Here is a 21,997-nt window from a genome sequence, read left to right on the forward strand (position 1 = left end):
TGTGTAGCTCCACCTTTTTGGTATGGATAGGTAAGATTGGCACCCCTACGGAAGGGTGCCAAAAAGTGGGACAGTACGGGTCGGTTTTTTGGGACCCTTTCCAACTTTTGCTCTACGGAAACGCAATAAAATGAGTGCCATTCCACACTGAACTGAATCAGACCGCTTGGTGGAAACAACCTATTTTTCTTGAGTACAATACTCTTGGACTTTTTCCACCACTGTTCAAGAGCACACCAAGAGAATGATTCCACATCCCAAAACAGCAAAAACTGGAGTGTTGATATCTCAGGGTTAAACATTTCAGAGTTGATTTTAACTCCCAGAGTGTAGCTTTAATTCCATTCTGAGTGAAATGGTCTTCAGAGTTGGAGTTGTTTTACAGTGTTGATCCACCAGTGGTCAATAGTCTATTGATCTAAGCTCTGCCCACTGCATTTTCAAATCTGGGGAGGCCTGTGTGGGCAGACTTTCCCACTAAACCCTTGGGCAGAGTGTTAAGATGTATTTAGTTAAGTTTGGATGTTGCCTGTTGTATAGTGATCCCTGCTGGGGTTCTTTTGGTCTCGTTTCTGGTGGATTCTTGTTGTTTTTGATTTGAGATACATTTGCACCATGAGTGAAGTTATCTACTGAGTTAGGGTTACTGTGGCTCTGTTATACTGTAAAATAACACTTTGAAATGTGAAGTTTAAATATATATGTGGTGTGGACCAATCTAATGTCAAGTGTTGAATTTAACTCTATATGAATTCAATTAACACTGTTTATTTTGCTGTGTATTTTATTTTATTATAGAGGTGTGACTTTACCTGAACAATCTGGTTGGAAATTTGTTCTCTTGTTGTTCTTACCAATAAGGAAAGATGATATTGTTGATGAATTATTATCTCAGTCATATTTTTGGTTTTGAGTGTTTTAGATTCAGCTTTTGTCTTTTATTTGGGTTTTGTTGTTTTGTTTTTCTGTTTGCTTCTTCACATGTCAAAGCACTTTGTAAACCCATGTTTTTAAAAGTGCTATACAAATAAAGTTATTATTATTATTATTATTATTATTTTCCTGTCCAACTCTTCAGTTGCTACTCAGTAGTTGATACCTAAAATAAACTTTAGATTTAATACTTTTCACTTTTACTTGAGTAGATTTATAGAGCAGTACTTTTACTCTTACTAAAGTAAAGTTTAAGCAGAGTAAGTGTACTTTTACTTGAGTACAGTAGTTGTGTACTTTTTTCTACCTCTGCCTTTCACAAAGCTTACAAACTCCAACTATGTATCAGGAAGATTTGAGGTTCATCAACAATTTCACAGCCCTCAGTTATCTTTGTTACTTGTCTGTATTTTATCTTGATTGCAAAGCTTCCTCTATTTGCAACAGAAAACACAATTTAGTTTAATATTTTATTAGTAAATACTATTAGTAGTTTCATTACAATTTGTTTACTGTCTGTAGTTCATTAACATATTTTTAATAAACAACCTTTATTGTGTACTTATCACAAGTTTGATAATGTAATATTTCCATCCTTTGCATAAGAAAATTTCCATTTTTATTAGTTCTTCCCTTTGCTAAGATCTGGGTAAAACTTGGAGTATAGGGCATCTGAGCCTCCTGTGTCTTCTTCTCTTTTCAGCTTTTAATTAAATTCCTCAAAACTATCAAAAAAGGATAAAACCTCCAAAGTTAAGCAAATAAACAAAAAATAAAAGTTACACAATCATCACTTGATACAGCAAGTAATGAAAGTAGAGAGCTAAAAAACAAAAATGTTGGTCTGAATGTGGGTGCTTATGGAAATATTTTATAAATAAGAGTCTTTGAGATTTAACATGACATCCAGATTGGCTGAATTAGCAAACACATGAAAAGACAGCTTGAATAACAAGCAGTGGCCAATCTGGCTGATATGATTCCAGGTGAGGTACATACCTGCTTGCAAACATGGTTGCCGTCATGAGAATATATTGACCCTCTTTAGATTCAGAGGTAGTTTTCAACAACAACTTCTCCATCACGGCATAGTAATTAACCTAAAGGGAGAGCTGATGTTTGTTTGGTAACAGTACAGACAGATGGTGACTGACAGAAACCTTCATTTAGATTCTATATCCTTCTCCAACACCAGACCGTGTCACTTAAACTTTCTGAGACAGGATCCTTGAAATGCATCAGTAAATAAGGACCCAAACAAGCCCTAATGGAACTGTAGACACAGTTAGAGTGCAGAAATATACTTCTAACTGCTTTCTTAGAGCCTGATGTTGTAAATCATAACAGCACCTGAGAATCGTTCCAAAATCAAAGCTGAAGTTTAGAAGCTTTCTACGTCTCCACCAGAGTGAAATCAAGAACACGTCACATTCGGCATACAGGTTATGTCTCGGTTAAACTGTCAGGAGGTAACTGGTCTTCTAAGTGACTTTGTATGTGAGAGTGTATGGTGTTACCTAAAAAGTCTGCACATGCTGTTCCTGTAGCTGAGTCTCTGGCTTGCAGCGGCCACACTGGGAGGTATGGGTGGGCGCGATGGGAAATAGAGCACGACTGCCGCATACAGCAAGGCGATCGCAGCCAGCTCTGAAAAGAAACAGAGACACAAAGGAATCAAGGTTTTTATTTTTCAGAAGAGACAGGGAGAAGAATTTAACATTTTAAAAAGGTCACCAAGACATTTAAAGTCAGCAGAAACAATCCATTGATTATAAACAACGGCGTTCTAAACAAGACTAAAGATTTAATGCAGTTCACTTGTCTCAAAATTATGCAATCAGAGAAAAAAACTTTTGTCTCAACTTCTTGGAAATATTTTCTAGTTTTGTAAATGTTCTCTGTTGCAGCCATTTCTCTATACTGCATGTGAAATTATCAGCAGCTACAGGAGCCTACAAGGGCAGGCAATCAGCAACGGTTCTAAGGATTCAAAGGCAATAATCTATTCTTCAAAAGATCCACTAAAGCCACCATGAAAGGCGACTTTGAGGTGCACTTCATGCCACTTTAAGTCAAAATGTTGTGTTTTTCAGAGGTAGCACATTGTAGAACAGCGTACCACACCTAGTTAGCTTTTAGCTTTGTGGACATGTCCGTGTACCATGGCGTAAACATACAGTGCATTCAGAAAGCATTCAGACCGCCTTCTCTTTTTTTCAAATTTGTTATGTTGCAGCCTGATGCTACCACCCAAAATATTTTAATCTCATTTATCTAACATCATGACAAAGTGGAAGCAGGACTTTAGAAATTTTTCAAATTCTCTGAAAATAAAAGAATTAAAATATCACATTGACATGAGTAATCAGACCCTCTGAAAAACACTTGAAATTTAGCTCAGGTTCCTCCCATTACTCTTGATATTTGCTGTGATGTTTCTACACCCTGATTGGAGTCCACCTGTTTAAAATTAAATTGATTGGACAAAACTTGGAAAGGCTCACACTGCTCTGTAGAAGGCCTCACAGCTGGCAATGATATCAGAGCAAAAACCAAGCCATGAGACCAAAGGAACTGCCTGCAGATCTCAGAGGCAAGATTGCTGCAAGGCACAGATCTGTAGAAGGCTACAGAAAAATATCTGCTGCACTGAAAGTTCCCAAGAGCACAGTGGCCTCCAGATTTCTAAAATGGAAGAAGTTTAGCACAACCAAGACTCCTCCAAGAGCAGATCACAATACTGAGGACTTAAGTCAATATGATATTCCAGTTTTTCACTTTCCAAAATTTGCAAAAAGTTCTAAAATTCTAAAAATAACAAAAAAGTGAGGGTTATAGATAAAGGCAAAAAAGACAAAAAACGATGATAAGGTATGATCAATTTCGATGCAATCAATGTTTTCAATGTTTGCAGCTCTTTAGTCAGCACATTCCTGTAGTTGGTTTTGCTCTTGACTCTTGTTTTTCTGAATTTGCTTCTTATTCCACCCAGTGAACATTGAATCTTACATTGCAGATTTTCCTTTGATGGCTTTGGAGTTTGGAGACAGAGTTATTACCATCAAACACTGATCTTAATGGTAAGTGTTAGCTGGCTGCTACTATTGACATTTCAAAACCCATTCACCCCTCTTAGTACTTTCAGCAGCCTCCAGAACATAAGTACCACAAAAGGTGCATTGTTTGTTTGTTAGAAAATTAATAACCGACCACTTCAGGTTGAAACAAAAGCTGCTGCCTCAATATATTACAGCATGCTTGTTTCTGTTTTCAGTGTTGCTTTTAATTTTCTGAATCAGTTAAGCATAGCAGTATCAATCTATTTTTCAGAGGGTGGTTATGAAGATAATAATTTAGTTTTTTGCTGTTAGTGTTAAATTCTTGGAGCCCCTCTGCCTGATTGAATTTGTGTCCCTTGGCAGAGCTGACATGATGTTGAAATGATGTGCTATTGAACCTGCTCGCCCCTTGGGAGGTTTTCACTTGTTTTTATTACCTGTATACATAACCAGCTGAATCCTGGATCTGATGGTGCTGTCTGGAAGTGGTGCTTCCAATACGGCGCCTGTCTCTGTGTCGTTGGGGGTCGGCACGATCAGAGGTCCGATCACAAAGGAAGCGGCGCCTCCCAGGTGAGCGAAGAGTGAAGCCACGGCGGTGGCGGTTGCTCTCTGGTCGGGGGCGAACCACGTGGTGGAGAGGAAGGGGCCAGCACTCATTATGGTGGGGCCTGCCAAACCGTTCATTAACTGACCTCCATGAATTAACCTGAAACAGACAGAGAAGGAAGAGTTAGCTTCAAGTCTTTTCTAAAAATTAAAAATAAAAACACCAATTACACTGTGACAGTAAAGATATGTTTGTGCTGCATTTCAACTGTGATCAAAAGTCAAAATGTTGAGATGAATCCATGGTTCCCAATCTTTTCATGAGACTATCCTCTACAACAATGTCTCTCAAACACTAATTAAACTAATTATTAATAGGCTTGTCAAGAGCTGGAATGATTTATTAAAATACATTTTTCTAGTACTTCATATTTTAGTTAATTTATTGTAGACATGGAGTTTAGTCCCTGAAATATTAAGTATATCTGTGTGCATCTGCAGTGACCCTGAAAAGTTGCTGTCAATGAATTCCTGAGATGTAAATCAGTGTGATATTCCTCCCCTCGTTGCCAGTAACCATATGTAAGACTTCAGCTGCCAGCTGTTGCAGGTACACTGACTGAACAGATAAAATAACCCAAGTCTTGAGGAGTGTGACACCTTTAAAAGTTTAAAAACAACTGTAACTCTCAGAAATATTTTTAAAGTGGAGATGTTCCAATACCATTTTTCCTAAAGGATACTGATTCTGATACCAGAGTGTTGGGTATCGGTTGATAGCGAGTACCAACCAACAGAGGTGTAAACTTTCTGGACTGAATGTGCTGTGAAACACTGCCACATTATTTCAGGCCACAGTGAATTCAGGAAATGGCTCAGTAACTGGAATAAATATGGTTTGACACAGCATGATGTGATGATGGAACAGCCTGCCATTGGTTGACAAAGCATTCTGTGAAAACAATTTAATGGTTAGTTTTCAAGTTAGTGGTAAAAAATGACAAAAAATTATTTGAAAATGGATAAAAAGGCATTAAATACTGGATCCACTGGTGTGAATTTAATCTTTAAAGCATCTGAAAAGTTACCCAAGTTCTAGGCCCACTAGAAAAGCTTCTGCGAGGGTTTTCAAAGGCATGGATAGCATTGTTTGAACGGTGCAACAGCTAGCTTCAAGGGAGTAAAGAGGAAGAGGCCACAATTTAAGGACTGAAAAGTTATCTAACGTTAAATATTTAATGTCACTTCTTGTAGCTCTGAGCATTAGGTTGAAAGGGCACAAGATCATGGGAGAACTACAAGTTAACACAGGAGTAGTATGTCATCTGCGGATTATTTTGCCTTTTTGGGTTGATTTGACATTAATTTTTGACATTATTTCATGATTGTATTGCTTTCTTTAAAATTGATATTCAATCCTTTAATACCGTCATACCCTCCCCATATTTTTGGAAACACGTTGTGCTTCCATGGCAAGCTCAGTCCACAAGTTCATTTTATGAAGAAGCTTAGAAAAACACCTGTGGATATTAATAAACCTTCCAGTTTCTAATCACTGATCTATACCAAAAAGAATTAAAGTGTTTTCTAACTCACGTTACAATGGATCGCATTACAACATGCAGTCCACGTTTATCAGTTTGACTTCAGAAAGGACCAGGGTGATGTGCCAGAGCTGTGCCAGGCCATGGTGCATGAGTATAAATGCACTGGTATACAGTGGATGCGTGCATATTAAGGGTGGGACAAAAAAGTCGATACACTGAAATACCGCGATACTTCCTGGCGTGATATTGTATCGATATTTTAAAATGCAGTATGGATATTAAATTAATTAGCTAATTATTCACTTTGTTGGTGCAGTAGTTTGTGGTGTAATTTCACCCCCTGACCGCTAGTTGGCAGCAGGCATCGCTAGCTGGCAGTTGACTCTTGCCTCTTCTCTCTTGAGACAACGAGGTCACACGAGACTTCCGGTCTGCGTGAGCCGGTTGCTTGTACCTACCCAGCAGAGCGACTTCTGCTGCATTCATAGTGGATGTGTAGACTCATTTTGGCTTCCAAAACATTAAAGACAGCACAAACTTAGACAGGAGTCAGACAGTCGTTTGCAAGATATGCCACGCCAGAGTAAGATACTCAGACAACACGACGAATCTACTAGTTAGGCATCATCGCGTTAGCGCTACAGCTAACGGCTAACGTCAACATACAAGCCCGTTGAAGCTACCGCTGGTCTCTACTCATGCAACCATAATCACAGTCGTTTTGTTTGTAAGGACCTGTCCCGTGTAGTGTCGTTAAGAACGACGGCTTCGGTAATACAAGAAAGAAATACTGGCCTGTCACGTCATGCCCTCCGCAAAACACAGTCCATCAGTCTTAAAGCTGGACATGACGATCAGCTCGTCTCCCATAGTCTCCCTCCACAAACACATTATGTGATGACACATTCTACATTGTTAAATTCGATATTAACTTAAAATTACATAATAAGTTATACATATATATACTACACACATATGTATAGACTTTATGCACTTCATATTCAGTATTTAACTCAGTCTGTGTCAAATTCTGTGAAATTGATACTAAATTGTTGTGAATAAACTGAGAAATCCTGCACTTGACCATTTTATAACTATTTTGTATTCTCTAGATGTATCGTTATACACGTGATGTGTATTTTTCCTGATATAGTCTATAGGCATCATTATCATTCATCTTTTTCACTGGTGTTTAAAAAGCTAACTAAAGATTGCAAAAATCGGCTATATCATCGAATTGCAATTTAAATGGAATCGGCACCTAAAAAAATCATAAAAAATCGAATCGGGAGAAAAGTGAATCGTCCCAGCCCGAGTGCATATATTGTTTGTCAATTTAGCCTCACATCATTAACAGGAGCTCTGTCATCACTTTCAAAGTATCTTCACACACAGTCAGTGGTGCTGCTGGTTGGAAAGGACACATATTCTAGAGGAATTTATGATAAATACCGTGGCTATTTTTTAATACCCCAGTAAACGGTATAACCATATTACTGCCCATTCCAAGCTTCCACTACGGGATGAAGTTAAAGGGTCAATGATTGCTACAAAGGATGTGTGGTTTCACGCAGAGTTAACTTTTCCTCATCAATGGAATTTGAAGTGGACAGGAAACTTTGAATATTTTTCTGTTGGTCTGGATCAGTCTGCTCTACGTGGATTGACACAGTTTGCACAGCCTGCACTGAAAACAGACCTGATACATATCTCCAACAAAGTGGACCAGAGTGGTGCTTCTGGGACATACCGGAGTCGTACTAGAGCATGGGTGGTGGAAGTGCTCCGATTGACTAGTGAGGGAGTGATTTGCTCCGCAAAGCTTTTGCCCATGTTTGACATTTTTACTGGAAAAGTTACTGAAATTACATACTACAGCCGCTTAGAATGTCAAATATAACTGCAGTATTATTAAGACAAAACTATACCAACTGAGTCATGATGTAATTGTGTTTATGTTGTGAATATCAGACATAATAACGCCAGTGAATGGGTGAAAATAGGATGTAAAATCACAGAAGATGTAAGGCACAACCTGAGACTCAGGAATTGAGCTGTGAGACACAGATGTACTTGGAGATGTCCCCAGATGCCATGAAAACCCCTCACCTTCCTCCCCTGCAGAAATGTCTGACAGCAAACCACCAGAGACTCACACGGCTGATTGTGTGGAAGATCTATAAAGACACCGATCATTCAGAGCAGTGTGAGATGGTGTACGTGTCAGAGAGGGAGGGAAATGATAAGGACAAGAGGGAGGACAAGGGGCTGATCTGAGTTCATTGGAATAAGAATACTTTTTTGTGTTCAGTGTGACAATTTGACTGCTTTGAGTCCAGCTGACTGATTAAATATAAGTGAGGACAGCTATGATGGATGACATACAACACCAACTTGAAACAAAACAATTAAGGAAGATAATAAACCAACATTCAGGGGTATTAGCAAGAAAAGAAGATGCTGTGAAACCACCAAATCACACCAGACCTAAGTCTGATTATATTTAGGAATGCCATGTTTCTGGCGTCCACCACTTGTAAGTGATACCAACAATATGACAAATTAGAACACTGCCAAATAGGAGTGACAACTTTATTTGAATAGTAAATAATTACAGCTCTGACGATGTTGGTACTAGTTGGCATCTACCCTCACTTGTGAACAAGACCCCGGGGTACTTGAACTCCTTAAATTGGGGCAAAAACTCACTCCTCACCGGATTGACAGGCAGATTGGTGCAGCATCAGCAGTTTTGCAGGCACTGTACCACTGAGATGAAGAGGGAGCTGAACCGGAAGGCAAAGCTTTTTATTTGCTGGTCTATTTATATTCCAGCCCTCACCTATGTTCATGAACTCTGGGTAATGACTGAAAGAACAAGATCATCGGCTCAAGCAGACAAAATGAGATTCCTTAGGAGGGAGGCTGGACTACGCCTTAGAGACAGGGTGAGGAGCCTGGCTATCTAGACGGAGCTCGAAGTAGAGTCGCTGCTCCTTCTCATTGAAAGGAGTCAGGTGAGTTGGAGTTGTGATCAGGATGCCTCCTGGTTTCCTCCCAGTGGAGGTCTTCCAGGCATGTCCAACTCCGAGAGACCATGAACAGACCCAGAACTCACTGGAGGGATTATACATTCCATCTGGCCTAGGAGTGCTTTGGAATCCCTCTGGAGGAACTGGAAAATGTTGCTGGGGAGAGGGAGGACATCTGGGTCAACCTGAACTCAGATAAGTGTAAGAAGATGAATGGATCAATGGGTGAATTAATAGCAAGATTTATTGTCCATTCAAACATCAATCAAAATTGAGATTAAATCACTATATGGAACTGCTGCAATTTTCAAAATGTAGAAGATGGAATAGTTCATTAATCTGAATGTCTGTCAAAATAACAGTGTAAAACTTTTTTTTGCAGTAGAGATAAATCTATCAATCTTTGTATCCTGCCAGTTCATTACCAAGGTTATCTGAAGACACTTTACACAGAGGGCAGGTCTAGACGGTACTTTCTATTGTGGCCTATTGAAATAGACCAGTTATAATCAAGAATATGATAATAAAGACAATGCCCTATTATAATAAAGACCAGCATTAATCACCATGAACACAGCACTAGCACGATCTAGCTCTGTTACCATGGCGACATAAACCTTCCCTCTAACAGGTAGGACCGTTGGAATATAATGCTCTACACATCATGCAAACATTCATTTGATTTTTTTTTGGTGGGGGGGGGCATTTTTGTGCCTTTATTTGATAGAGGAGGACAGTGGACATAGTCGGAAACAGAGACAAGAGCGGGGGAGAGACACGCGGCAAACGGCCCCAGGCCAGACCCAAACCTGGGCCGCCTGCGCACATGGGGTGTGCCCCAACCACTCGGCCTTCCGCGCCCCCATTGTTTAATTTTTTTAGAATGATTTACAAAAATCCTACTTCCTTTATTTTCTAATAGATTTTTCTTCATTTAAATGACAATGACATTGTTCAAAATTGTTCAGCCTTAGTTTAATCTATCTAATGTGTTGGTTACAACACAAAATGATTTACACTGCTTGAACTTAAAAAATAACTGCATAATAAATTGCAATGTTGGGACAATAACTGCAGTTATCACATTTACCCAAATTGTGGCAAAAAAGTAAATTGATCATGATCAACTACAGAAATTCTTAAATTATAGCATCTGAATAGTTTAACAGCCCTGGAGTGAATACTACCAGCAAAACTGTTGCCACTGTGTTATTTCGGTGTCTTAAGTCAAAGGATTTGCTGCTTTTCTTTTTCTTTTTTTGTTTGTTTTGTAGTTTTTGATGACCACTGAAGAATCCTCTGTTTTGGGACTGTTGGTTAGACAACACATGCGATAAAAAGATAGAAATTTTAACTTTAACCCTTCAAAACAGAACTTGTTCTGAAAGATTGTGAACAGCCTTTTTTCTACTGTTATACTTCTTAAAGTGAAAGACTGTTGAATCCTGAAAGAATGAGTGAACAAACCAAAAACAAATGTTTTTTAGTTACTATCAAATCTTAAATTAGTCTCTTCTAGCTTATTTTCTAACAAAGCACATAAGATTAGCAGTCCTACATAAATCTTGTTGGAATAAAATAGATCCTAACCTCCTCTATTACATAAAGTCAGATTGTGTACCATTACTACATGAGGTTACAGCCCTGAAAGCTAAAAACACATTTTGTTCGGTACCAGCACCAAGACTTCCATTTAAAAGAAGCAGCCTCCTCAGACTTAAAGCGAGCATTTATGGCTCTTTTTTCCCTCTTTGCTGCACTTGCTCCTCTCTGTGCCCTCTAACTCTTTTTAACTTTGCTGTCTGTTGCCTCTGGGGTTCACAGTTTACGTGTCGGTGCAGAATACAAAGTGCAGCGGTCAGTGACAGATTGATCGCAGTATAACTTGTTCACTCTATATCTCCCTCCCACATCTAACTCTGGCTAACATCCCAGCCTACACAGCAGCACCTCCTAAAATACTCCATGCCTCTTACTTTTTATTCATCCCACTCCTTCCTTCTTTAAATCTGTCTCAGTCGTTATCGCTCAATTAAGTGCAAGAGTTTACAGCAAGTGCAAATCAGAGCACTTCTATGGAGGCTAATATGGAAATGTAAACAAACAAGAGTCTCATCTTCATATAGAAATTATTTAGATGAAGTCTACAGCGACCCAGTTATTTCAAGTGCCACATGCATGTCTCAAACTCATTAGCATCAAACCTGTCTGTCTTCTCTGTATTAGTTGAGTCACCTCAGCCATTGAAGACTGAATCCTTGACTGAGGACACAGCTGTGTTTCTAGTCTGCTATTTTCCTCTCCATTTTTCTATGAATGATAAGAGTGTAAGAGGCACAAGCAATACAGTTTATTCTCTTTCTACACGAACACTGGCTTCCCTGTACTTGCTTCACCTTAGATCACCACCATCCCATTTGTTCTGAAGTTTTATGGTCAAATGATCTTTAAAACTGATTAATGACTGACTTTACAACAGTTACCTGGGATTAATCACAATTCAATTGGATGCTTAGAATTAAATTATTCTGCATTTGAAAACATTTTTAAATTCATATTGACAATTTCAATTTCCAGTTTCTTACCAGTTTTTTTTTTTTTGGGGGGGGGGGGGTTCAATAAATACAAAGAGATGTAATTTATGATCTCTTTTGGATTCTTTTTTTTTTTTTTTTGATGAGTGCTGCAGCGCTACATCAGTGTGATCTGAAACCAGATCAAAGTTAGAGGGAGGAGACAGCTTTAAAGTAGGGATGCATGATATTATTGGCGTGACATCGGCAAGGCCGTAAATAAGGGGGGGGGGGGGGGTAAAGGGGACAGCTTTCTGGGACCTTACCAGATGGGGGGCCCATGGAGGACAGGAAAATCATGGTCCATTTTAATGTTGAGCTTTGAGAACCATATTTTTTCACCTGAAAAATAACCACTCCTATCACAGCAACAAATATTTTTTGTATTTATTTATGCCATAATATATATCCTTCTACAAAATATCAACCCATCTTTCTTATAACAGTGAAATAGGGTAAAGGAGGAAAAAATGGGTTAAAGTGGCAAAAATGGGCTTAGAAGATACTGAAATGTGGTTAAAATTGGCTAAAATTGGCATAGAAAATGGTGAAAAGGAGCTGACAGTGGCATATAATGGGTTAACAAACAGCATGGGTGAAAAGTGGCTAAATTGGTTCACTATGGTAGAAACAGATAGACAGCAAAGTGTTTTAAAAAGTGGAAAAATGGTTTTTAAGAGTCAAAAATTGGTTAGAAGTGGCAAAAGCGGGTAAAGGGGGGCAAAAAAATTGCAGAAAGGGGCAAAAATGGGTCAAAAGATGCAAAAAAAAAGGGCAGCAAGAGTGGTGAAAGGGGGTTTAAAAGTGTCAAAAAAAAATTTTTGGCAGTGAATTGGCAAAAATGTGTTCATAGTTGCAACAATGGGAGTGTAAAGTGATGAAAAGAGGTCTCATTCTCTGGGTTTTTCCTATACAGCAGATATGAACATTTCTGCCAATAGTTACTACAGACATTTTCAGCTGTAAATACTGGTGTGTGAAATCATATAGATTTGTGAAGTTTTAGGCTGGACCAACGGTCCCACCTCATCCAAAGTCTTTTTCTTTATTAATCATCATTCCTAATACTTTAAAGTGTGTTTTCAGGACTGAAAAGTGTTCATTTGTTCATCCTTACACTTTGAATTGTGTGTTTTAAGAACTGATGTTTTAGGTCTGAACTACATTGAAATATCTGTATTGATATCAGTACCGACTGAAATTAATTTGTAAATATCAGCATACTGGATATTGACAAAAATTCAAAATCATGTATCCCTACTTTAAGATGTGTGAAACAGAGTGTGGAGACACATCTGGTGTTCAAAGAGAGGCAACTAGCCCAGCTGCATATGCCTGTGCCAACATCTGGCTCTCCAAGGCAACTAACATCCAATCTGATTCTACCAGAGTCAGCCTCCTCTGGGCACGTTAGCTGCAATTTTAGGGATGCGACCACAAGCTGGTGGTCACTACTAAAGAACTGGGTATTCTGTGCATGGTCAATTTCAATCTTTGTGACACCACCAGTGGACTACCAAGTCTAGTGCCACGATTCAGGTCTCTGGAACCATGATCCAGGAACCCTCAAGCCCCTACTGTCACTTCTGTGGGTAGTATCCAGCTGTAGCCTCACAAAACCTAACTACTCTACATGAAGGGACAAGATAGGATGTGACTAATGCAATTTAAAAAATGTAATGACTTTATTTTTGGCCTTAATCACATCAGATTAACACATCAATAAGGCAAAAAAGATAATCAAGACCATTAAATATATGAATAAAACTACATTATAAATGCTTGCAAAGGGCTTAATGATACTTTTTATAGACTAACGTATTTTTTATTTGTGGCCACATGGCAAATATTTAATTAACAAAGTAAAAATAAAGAATGCATGTAAGTCAGAAATGAACATGAGCATGCCATACAATTTATCTGAGTCAATAAAAGTCTAAAAACAGGAGACACTGATGACAGCTTTCACTTCTTCAGATCTTTAGAAACTTTGAGCAACAAAGTTTTGGTCACAACTCCAGAACTATTAAAGTTCTGTCTATACGCTCTCAGGATGGATGTGAGCGTGAAAATTGCCTTTAATGTGACAGGTGATGAGGACGGATGGTGACTAACATGAGGATGAGGGACTCGTGAGGCAGGGCGAGCAGAGCAAACGGAGGAGTGCAGCTTTTTTCACCCCCATGATTACATTAATCAGTATCGATGAAACCTGCCAGACCAAATCTGATAGAGACTATGACAAAAGAAGCTGGGGCAGTGGTGAAATCCTCCTCCTGTTTCTGGTCCTGCAGAGGTTGACAGGACCCATTTCTGCCATCACTCAAAGAGCGGGTCTTAAAAATGACACCACAGCACTTGCCACAGTGATAAGACAGCCTGCTGCGGGACCCGCAATTTGTTCTGATGGTCAATCAGACGCTGACTAGAAGAGTGTGTAAAATCTGACTGATAGACACTTACTAATCAAACAGATGCTTTTTGTTTGAATGGAGGAAAGAGACAGATGAGAAACGGGTGAAGATGGAAACATAAGAGATGGAGGAGGGTAGAAACTTCATGTCTTTGATTCAAGAGCAGACCTCATCGCAGGGAGGGCTCATCAATGTTTCTCTCCTCATCTGAACTGTAAAAACAAACAGTTAAAGGGCTGAATGACATCTGAACTTGAACTTTAAAACAGTTCTGGAAAAAAAACAAATTGATATTGATACCATTTTGATACAATATTTGGTAATTTCTTACCAAAAACTCCTGCAAACTGGCTAAATTGTAAAATTACATTGGCAACAGTTTTTTCTGAAACTGTCAATGTCTTTGTGAAATTTAAAAGGTGTGCAGGAGTTTATTTGATATCTTATTTTCCACAAAGCATCAAAGCACCCAAGGTTTTAACAACCTTGCTAAACTGTGTTTTCAAATGTCCCTGTAGCAGCAGCACAAAGTCCCTATTGATAAAAAGAGAGGACCTTTCCTTTGCTTAAAAGTTCAGAAGTGCCTTTGAGTTTTTGAAAGGGTTCTCGGAACTCAAAAGAGGTGGTTTACTTTTACAAGAGGATGTCACAAAAGAAAAAGAGGTAGCATTCAAACAAACATGAAATTTGTGGAAAAAACAGATCTGCAGAAAAGGCTTCAAGAAAACGTCTTGACATGTGCAGGAAACTAAAAAGCAGTGATTGAATGCTCTTTATCAGTCCTTGAACTCCAAGGCCTGCTGACTTCACTGATTCATTTAAAAGGATACTTCAACATTTTGGCAAATTCACCCATTGCCATAATCCCTATAGTCTTAGTAATAGGTTCTTTCCTTTAGTTGTCAGTGCAAGCTGTTTTTAAATCTGGGGGGCTGATATGCCAGCCGCTCAGCTAACGCTATAGAGACCTCCAGTATTTCTGGATCATACACAATCCAACAACTCCTAAACGCTCTTGTGGACAAGCTGTGACCTGCACATTCACCACGCTATTATGGCAATGGGTGAATTTGCCAAAATGTTGAAGTATCCTGCTAAGTGATGGTAGAAGTCAATGAGATTGAGGTTGATTTTATTCTTGCATGTATACACATTGATTGGCCCTTTACTTGTCTACATGTGCTCTACAGCTCCCACACCTGGTCTTGACCCTAAGTCCAGCTGCATAAAAACACAGAAGGAAACCAGAAAGAAAGCAAAATGTGGGTATCAAACGCCAAGTGCTAGCAAGAAAATCACTTATATTTGGACAGACAGGACAACAGAGTTTAAGACAGTTGTGTCACTTGAAGTCCTTCAGCATACTGAAGCACATGGATTAAGGAGAATGGAGAAAGTCGACTGCTTGATAGGTGATGTAAAAGGCAAGCTGGTGAAACAGCTGAAAGTGGGTGTATCACCATCTAAAGTGGTGCTTATACACTAGTGGAAAGACAGTAGTGCAGCTAAATGGTCCAATCAGGCTATAATCACAGCTGCACTGATTTTACATGTTAATTCTTTGAGTGATTATCAAACTGTGTGGCCTGACCCCGAGGGCAGACCTGGAGTTATGACAGGGTGGACACAGCAAGGCTAAATGCACACGGATCTACACCATGGCAAACTTAATAAAATGCCTTCCAGGTACAGATGTCGAGTTATATCTCACCTTGGGATGGAGATCGAAACTCCGTCTGCATTTTTCAAAACCTGGAACCAATGAGCTTGCAAGTACCACTTTTGAGTGTTATGGGTCCTGGGAAGTACTCTCTTTTCGAAAGATAGATACTAGGGCTTTTTCATGCCTTTATTTTTTAGAAGAGGACAGTGGATAAAGTTGGAAATGGGGATGAGAGAGTGGAGGAGAGACATGCAGGCAAGAGACCACAGGCCAGAGGTGAACACGGCTGCATACATGGAGAGCAACTTAACCATTAGGCCATGTGCGCGCCCTGACGTAATGTCATGTTTTCATTTAATTGATGCAAAAACATTAATAATGCAGATGCATCAGTTTAACATTGTCTATTGGCCCATATCGACATTTTGCATGTGTAACAGCTGACTCGGATAAGAGAATTACTATTAGGCATATGATGTGACCTTTAGAAAAAATTCTGATCCATTTTTATGGAGTTCCAACAAAAGAAGTAATGGAAACACATGTGCATCAGCATCACCGCTGGCCATCAATATTGGTGTCGGCATCAGCCCTTGCTTTCACAATCCGAGCATCTCGACTTTTTGACTTCTGTCTTAAAAAGATTGTAAAACATCAACCCTGTGGTGAACAGTCAAACTCTAAACATCCGTTATTCAGGACAACATGTAAGAGTATGTGTGCTGCTTTCATGTCGCTTGCATTTTCAAAAAAGTTATGGGACTATAAAAACAAAGGAAAAAACTAAATGGAAATTAAAAGCAAAGATTTTTATATGTGACACACAGTAAACAATAATGACAAAAGGGCTTTTTTTGCACAAACTTCTTGTCCCATGTCTTAGGTACCAAAAAGTGAAAAAAAAAATCTTCTGAGACAAAAAGTCTTCAAAATGTTCACATTTATACAATAAAAGTCCTTGCACTTGTTGGAATTGGAGTCATTATTCAAAGCAGTTCCAGAGACACATCACAGCCTCTCTGTGTCTCCTTCTCTCCATTATGAGTCATTCAGACTCTCTTCTTCAGTTTCTAAGTGTATCACATGTGCTGTTCAGCAAAGCATGGCATAATGACCAAACATCCTTCCACTGGTTGTCACAGCCCAGTCACAGTGCATTATGGGAAACAATCAGACAATATGGTGGACAGCATTAGTCACTAGCTGCAGGAACGATGGATAAATGGATTATAAAATGGATAAAAAGACGTTCAATATGGGAGTTACTGTTGTGGATCTTTAAGGACTCCAGAAAGTCACAAAAGTTCCAAACTCACTAGAAAACATTCTATGAGAGCTACGAAGGCATGGATAGCGTCATTAAAATGGCACAAATAATGGCATCCAGAGGAAAACAACTAAGTGGCTACTATTTTTGTTTCAAAAGTTATTTAGCTTTAAATAACACCTGTCTCTTCTTGCTGTATACAATGTTGGTCTCAGACAATCAAACTGCTGCTGAGAGTAGCATGGGCTCATAAAACACTCACTTCAGCTGCTGCAAGACAGTTATTCTCCTTAACTGTGCAGATCAGCCAAGAAAAGTGCTCCTAAACTTTACAGCAAAGTCCTGTTAGTTAAAATATCAATACAATATTAAAATCTGTGTAGAAATCAGTAGAATAAAAGTTAATTAGCTAATTTAAAGAGCTGATTCTGCTTATATTATAATGTGTTCAAGGTCAGCTAAGTAAAATAATTAAGGGAATGTAAATAAAATATTATGAGGTGTTCTAATGTAAGAAAAAGAAAATTGAGTTTTTGACCAGAAACTTGAACAAATACAGTAGTAAGGATGGGAAATTTGTTGTTACAGCAATAGACATAACAGATGAATCATGACCTTTTGAACGCTTTACATATCTTTCACCACTTCTGTAAGTAAATGTTTTGTTATTTTGTCACTCCATCAAACAGAAAAGTACTCATAGTTGTATCAATAAGGACTTGATTGATAAGGGTATCAATATCAGTAACACTCACTCATCTCCATCCCTCATCTTGCTGTCACCTAAACAAAGTCCACAGTGTGTTGTGCCTCTTGTACTACCTGAGAGAGACTAAATTAAAACAAAACACAGATTAAAGCTGGACATTGAAATTATACAGGACTACAACTGTAAATCTTATAAAGATTCTATCATTCCCAGTGAATCTAATTCACAGCATTGATGGTTCCTTACAAAATGTAAAATATACTTGCTAGATTTTCAGTTTAATGTCACAAATTGTGGTTGAAATGCATATTTTTTGTCGGAAACAGGCTATTTGTTAACAAAAGCTGTCACTATAAGTGTGTTTGAATTCATAGAAGCCCTGCAGAAAGTTTGAAAATCACTGATCTAAGCATAATATTTGTAGTTTGAGCTGAATATTCCATTTATAAAAGACGCCACACAGCAGCAGCAGCAGTCACTAAACAAAGCCTTCACGGTCTGATAGTCTGATCTCCATCAACTCTAAAGCAAAGAGTGACATCTACTGGTAACACAGATAACTGCATGATTCTATCAGCCTGCACTCTACCGTTTTAATCCACTGTGTCATCCATTAAGCTTCAAGAGCCGTAACCTATTACATTTAATATGCAAATGAGGCTGAACTGAGGCAGAGCTAACATTTGCAGAGTGATTCACGTTGTCTTGGCTTTCACAGTATGCTGTCTGGTTCTCCACTTGAATACTGAATCTAAAGAGCGAAAGGTCATGCCTGTGAAAGGCTGATCCCATCATGCATTGGGGGTGCAGCAGGCAGCTCTGACCCATGACACAAACCTTGAACTTTTTTTTTTCACTTTTTGGCATAAGTGAAGCAGACAGCCTACTCTGTTTTGTATTCTGATGCTTTCTTTTTTACTCTTTTACTTACTTTTTAATCATTATTTAGTTATGCCTTCTGTTGAATGCTTTGTTTCCTTTGTTGACTGATTTCTTCCTTTAAGATATTTTATGACATTTTTTATCTTAATGTCTCAGATGCACTTGATGTCATATCTTTTTATGGTCTTCATGTCTTAAAATTATACACATTTTGTGTTTAACTCTTTAAAGTACTTTGAATTGTTAATTTATAACTGGGTTTTTATATATAGAGAGAGATTTGTAGTAAACCTTCCAACTATAACTTAAGTTCAATCCCCTTTTAAACCCCTTAAAACAGAGTTACTAAACATGGGTAGTGAGGAATCTTCCCCTGTGAAATGGGATGTCCCTCTAAGTTGCTGATATGTCATCAGTAATTGTCCACAGCATTTACATAAAAAGACACAATGATAGTACTGGATGTTTCTACTATGAGCGAGTATCAAATGCTTGGTCAAGATCTTAGGGACGCACTAAAAAAAACATTAAATTATGATATCAGACACTTGTAATTTTCACAACAAGTGGGGCCTTGTAGCCGCAGCACCTCACCTTTCCCCTGCATTCCAACAACAATCGGGATGTCCTAACAATGAATGTAAATACACAAAATGTAGGAAGACGGACAGGAGGATTGAGCCTTATTATACGTCCTGCTGTACTGCTGGATTCCAAAGGCATCTGTCACATCCTGCATTTATCCAAACAAGCACAAGGAAGAGGTCTCTTGTATCTTTGCAGTCCTGTGTCTTTTTGATTTGGTTTCCACTTTATAGTTAAGGCCTCCAGTAGCTGTAAGCAGAATTACTATCTAGCCTATATCCTCTTGGGTTTGGGTTGTTTAGTTAAAAAGAGTAAACAAATTCAAGGTGGAATTGTAAATGCTTTCAATAAAATGTTTTTGAATATTGATCACTAGATAAACTTTGTGAAATGTTTTCTCTAAATGGAGAATGACAGTATATTTCATTTTCTATTTAATTTAGGAGATATAAAACAACTTAGTGAAATATAAGAATGTTAAACACAAGGATTTGGTTTCCAAATTTTATGTGGTAATATGACCCAAAAAACAGAAGTCCATTGGGTAATTTAGTAGTTATGATTATCAGTAAAGTAGGAAAAACCCTGCACTCTGTCTATCTTGCTGGTGCAAGATACAGATACAGTGTTAATCTAATCAACTAAAATTCTTACTACAAATGTTTGTCAACTATCTTTTTTCTAAGACAAAGAAAAGACTGAGAATAGCTAGAAATAGATCTTTGCTGACTAAAACTGATGCAAAGTATGCAACGTTTTTGTCAAGATGCCTTAAACGTGACTAAAGTGAAATGTAGATTTTGTGAGACATTCAAAATCCATGATATTTCTCCACTGTGGGTAAATCTGTCAAAACGTATCATATGTGAAGTTCTTCTGCATCTCAGCTGTAGAAAGCAGGGACCCCAGGTTTTGCAAGGTGCATAGAACATGCTAACATGATTTGGTACCAGATTTAGGAAAGGGAATAAATAAAGTAAAAACTGAAATGTCACTGACTAAAGCTGGACTGAAATATTTTTGAGTTTTGTCGACTAAATCTAGAAATTACTAAAATGTGACTACAACTAAAATGCATTTAATCCAAAGACTAAAGCTAAGATTAAAATTCAAAGAAGCTGCCAAAATTAACACTGCACCAATGCATTAAAAACATATTGAAGGGGCATGGATGGCGCATCCATGTACGCAGATGGCCTAGGTGCAAGTTAAGCCCGCACCTCCTTTCCCATCTCTCCACAATCTCTCATCCCCATTTCCAACTCTTTCCACCGTCCTCCGCTCTAAATTAATGCATAAAAGCCCAGAAATATCTTTACTATATCTGAAAAATGCATTTCTGCAATTCAAACAGTGCTCTCTTCTATTTGGTTAAAAGTATGACTGAAGATTATCAAGTTTCTGTACATTTTGATACTATCAATCATTAAAACGATGGAGATTGGTTTGGTTGGGAGTCTAATACTTCTTTTTTTGCTGCAGGTTTCAATACCATTTGATTTAACAGAATAGAGCAGAGCCAGTGTAATACAGTCACGTGCAAAAGTTTTAGGCATGTAGGGCACTCTGGATTCATCACAGAGCCTGATGTGCCGCAACAAGAGGAGGCTAGCTAGAGTCAAGTCTGACACATGCGACGCTCATGTCACTCGGTCAAGCTCGACGGCATCTTTTTTGTCTGGACCATCTCACCCCTGGTGAGGCCACTGGCGTTTTCTGCACCCTTGGGACACCCACAACACAACCAGGGTCTCTTGACAATCCACCCAGACAATACCTTAGACCGTACTTCCTCGCCACATTCACTCATTACTCCACCCTAAAGGAGTGGCCTTTGTTATTCTTTCAATTAATTATTTTTCCATACCCCTGGTAAAATGCAAGGACATCTAGAGCACAAACAGGGTGGTGTCAATCCTCTTTATACCCAATGGTGCCCTAAGGTAGCTTACTTGCCACATCTATGCCTCATTCAGGCTTAAGCTTTAGCCCAAATTTACCTAAAACTTATGCACAGTACTGTATATATTATGTATCACCATTCAAATAAAAAAAAATATCCAGATATGACTCGCGGTCCATATTGCCCTGCCTTATGTGAGATCTAATGAAAGATCAATATTTAGTAAAAATTGAAATACCATATTTTGGCACAAGCACATCCATAATTGTACCATATAAGTGTGGATAACATTATATTAATATCTTGTTCCATCTCCTGTTGTTTACTTTTTTCTTAGTCATTTCATCTTTTTTGCTTGTTGATAATGCATACTTTCATGAAAAATATCTTGACAAAAATCTTAATCTTGGGCTCAAAGTTTAAATCTTCAGCTTTTGTTAAACCTGAATAACAAAAAAAAAAAAAAAAAGGCAGTCGTTGGAGAAAGCTGTGTTTCATGCGTCATACCCCAAGTTTGCACAGGCCAGCTTTGACCAAACATTGTCATCTTGTCAAGTTCATTTGAATGAAAGCGTTTGTGTGGAGTGTTTATAAGGTCCAGTTTACTGAACTGGAACACATTTTCTGTTTCTCTCTAGTTTCAAAGATTATCTTGTTAGAAATGCTGAATCAGGCGAAACACACCAAGAACCAGCACATGTTCCTCACCGCATGAGTTTGTCCTTTTACTTTCCATTGGCACTGATGTTTGTAGAATAAGAGGTTTCTTTTTCAAATCAGAGATATTCACTGGGAGTCAACAGGTTATAACTGTACAGATTATCAGGGCTGATATTCAGGATTTTGCCAATTATCTACATAATTGCAATAATTTATCAATT

The 21,997-nt window shown here is 38.4% G+C and overlaps 1 protein-coding gene across 1 annotated transcript in view; it reads right to left on the minus strand.

Moving 5' to 3' along the window:
• The window catches only part of slc49a4 (solute carrier family 49 member 4), a 111,222-nt gene that overhangs the window by 71,764 nt on the left and 17,461 nt on the right, over positions 1 to 21,997 (minus strand). Inside the window, exons 3-4 of the mRNA XM_041807431.1 lie at positions 4,430 to 4,701; positions 2,451 to 2,580 (exon numbers count right to left, since the gene is read on the minus strand). Coding sequence (XP_041663365.1) covers positions 2,451 to 2,580; positions 4,430 to 4,701 — 402 coding nt within the window. The remainder of the gene's footprint in view (positions 1 to 2,450; positions 2,581 to 4,429; positions 4,702 to 21,997) is intronic.

The sequence above is a fragment of the Cheilinus undulatus genome, linkage group 15 (genome assembly GCF_018320785.1).
Source record: "Cheilinus undulatus linkage group 15, ASM1832078v1, whole genome shotgun sequence".
NCBI lineage: Eukaryota > Metazoa > Chordata > Actinopteri > Labriformes > Labridae > Cheilinus > Cheilinus undulatus.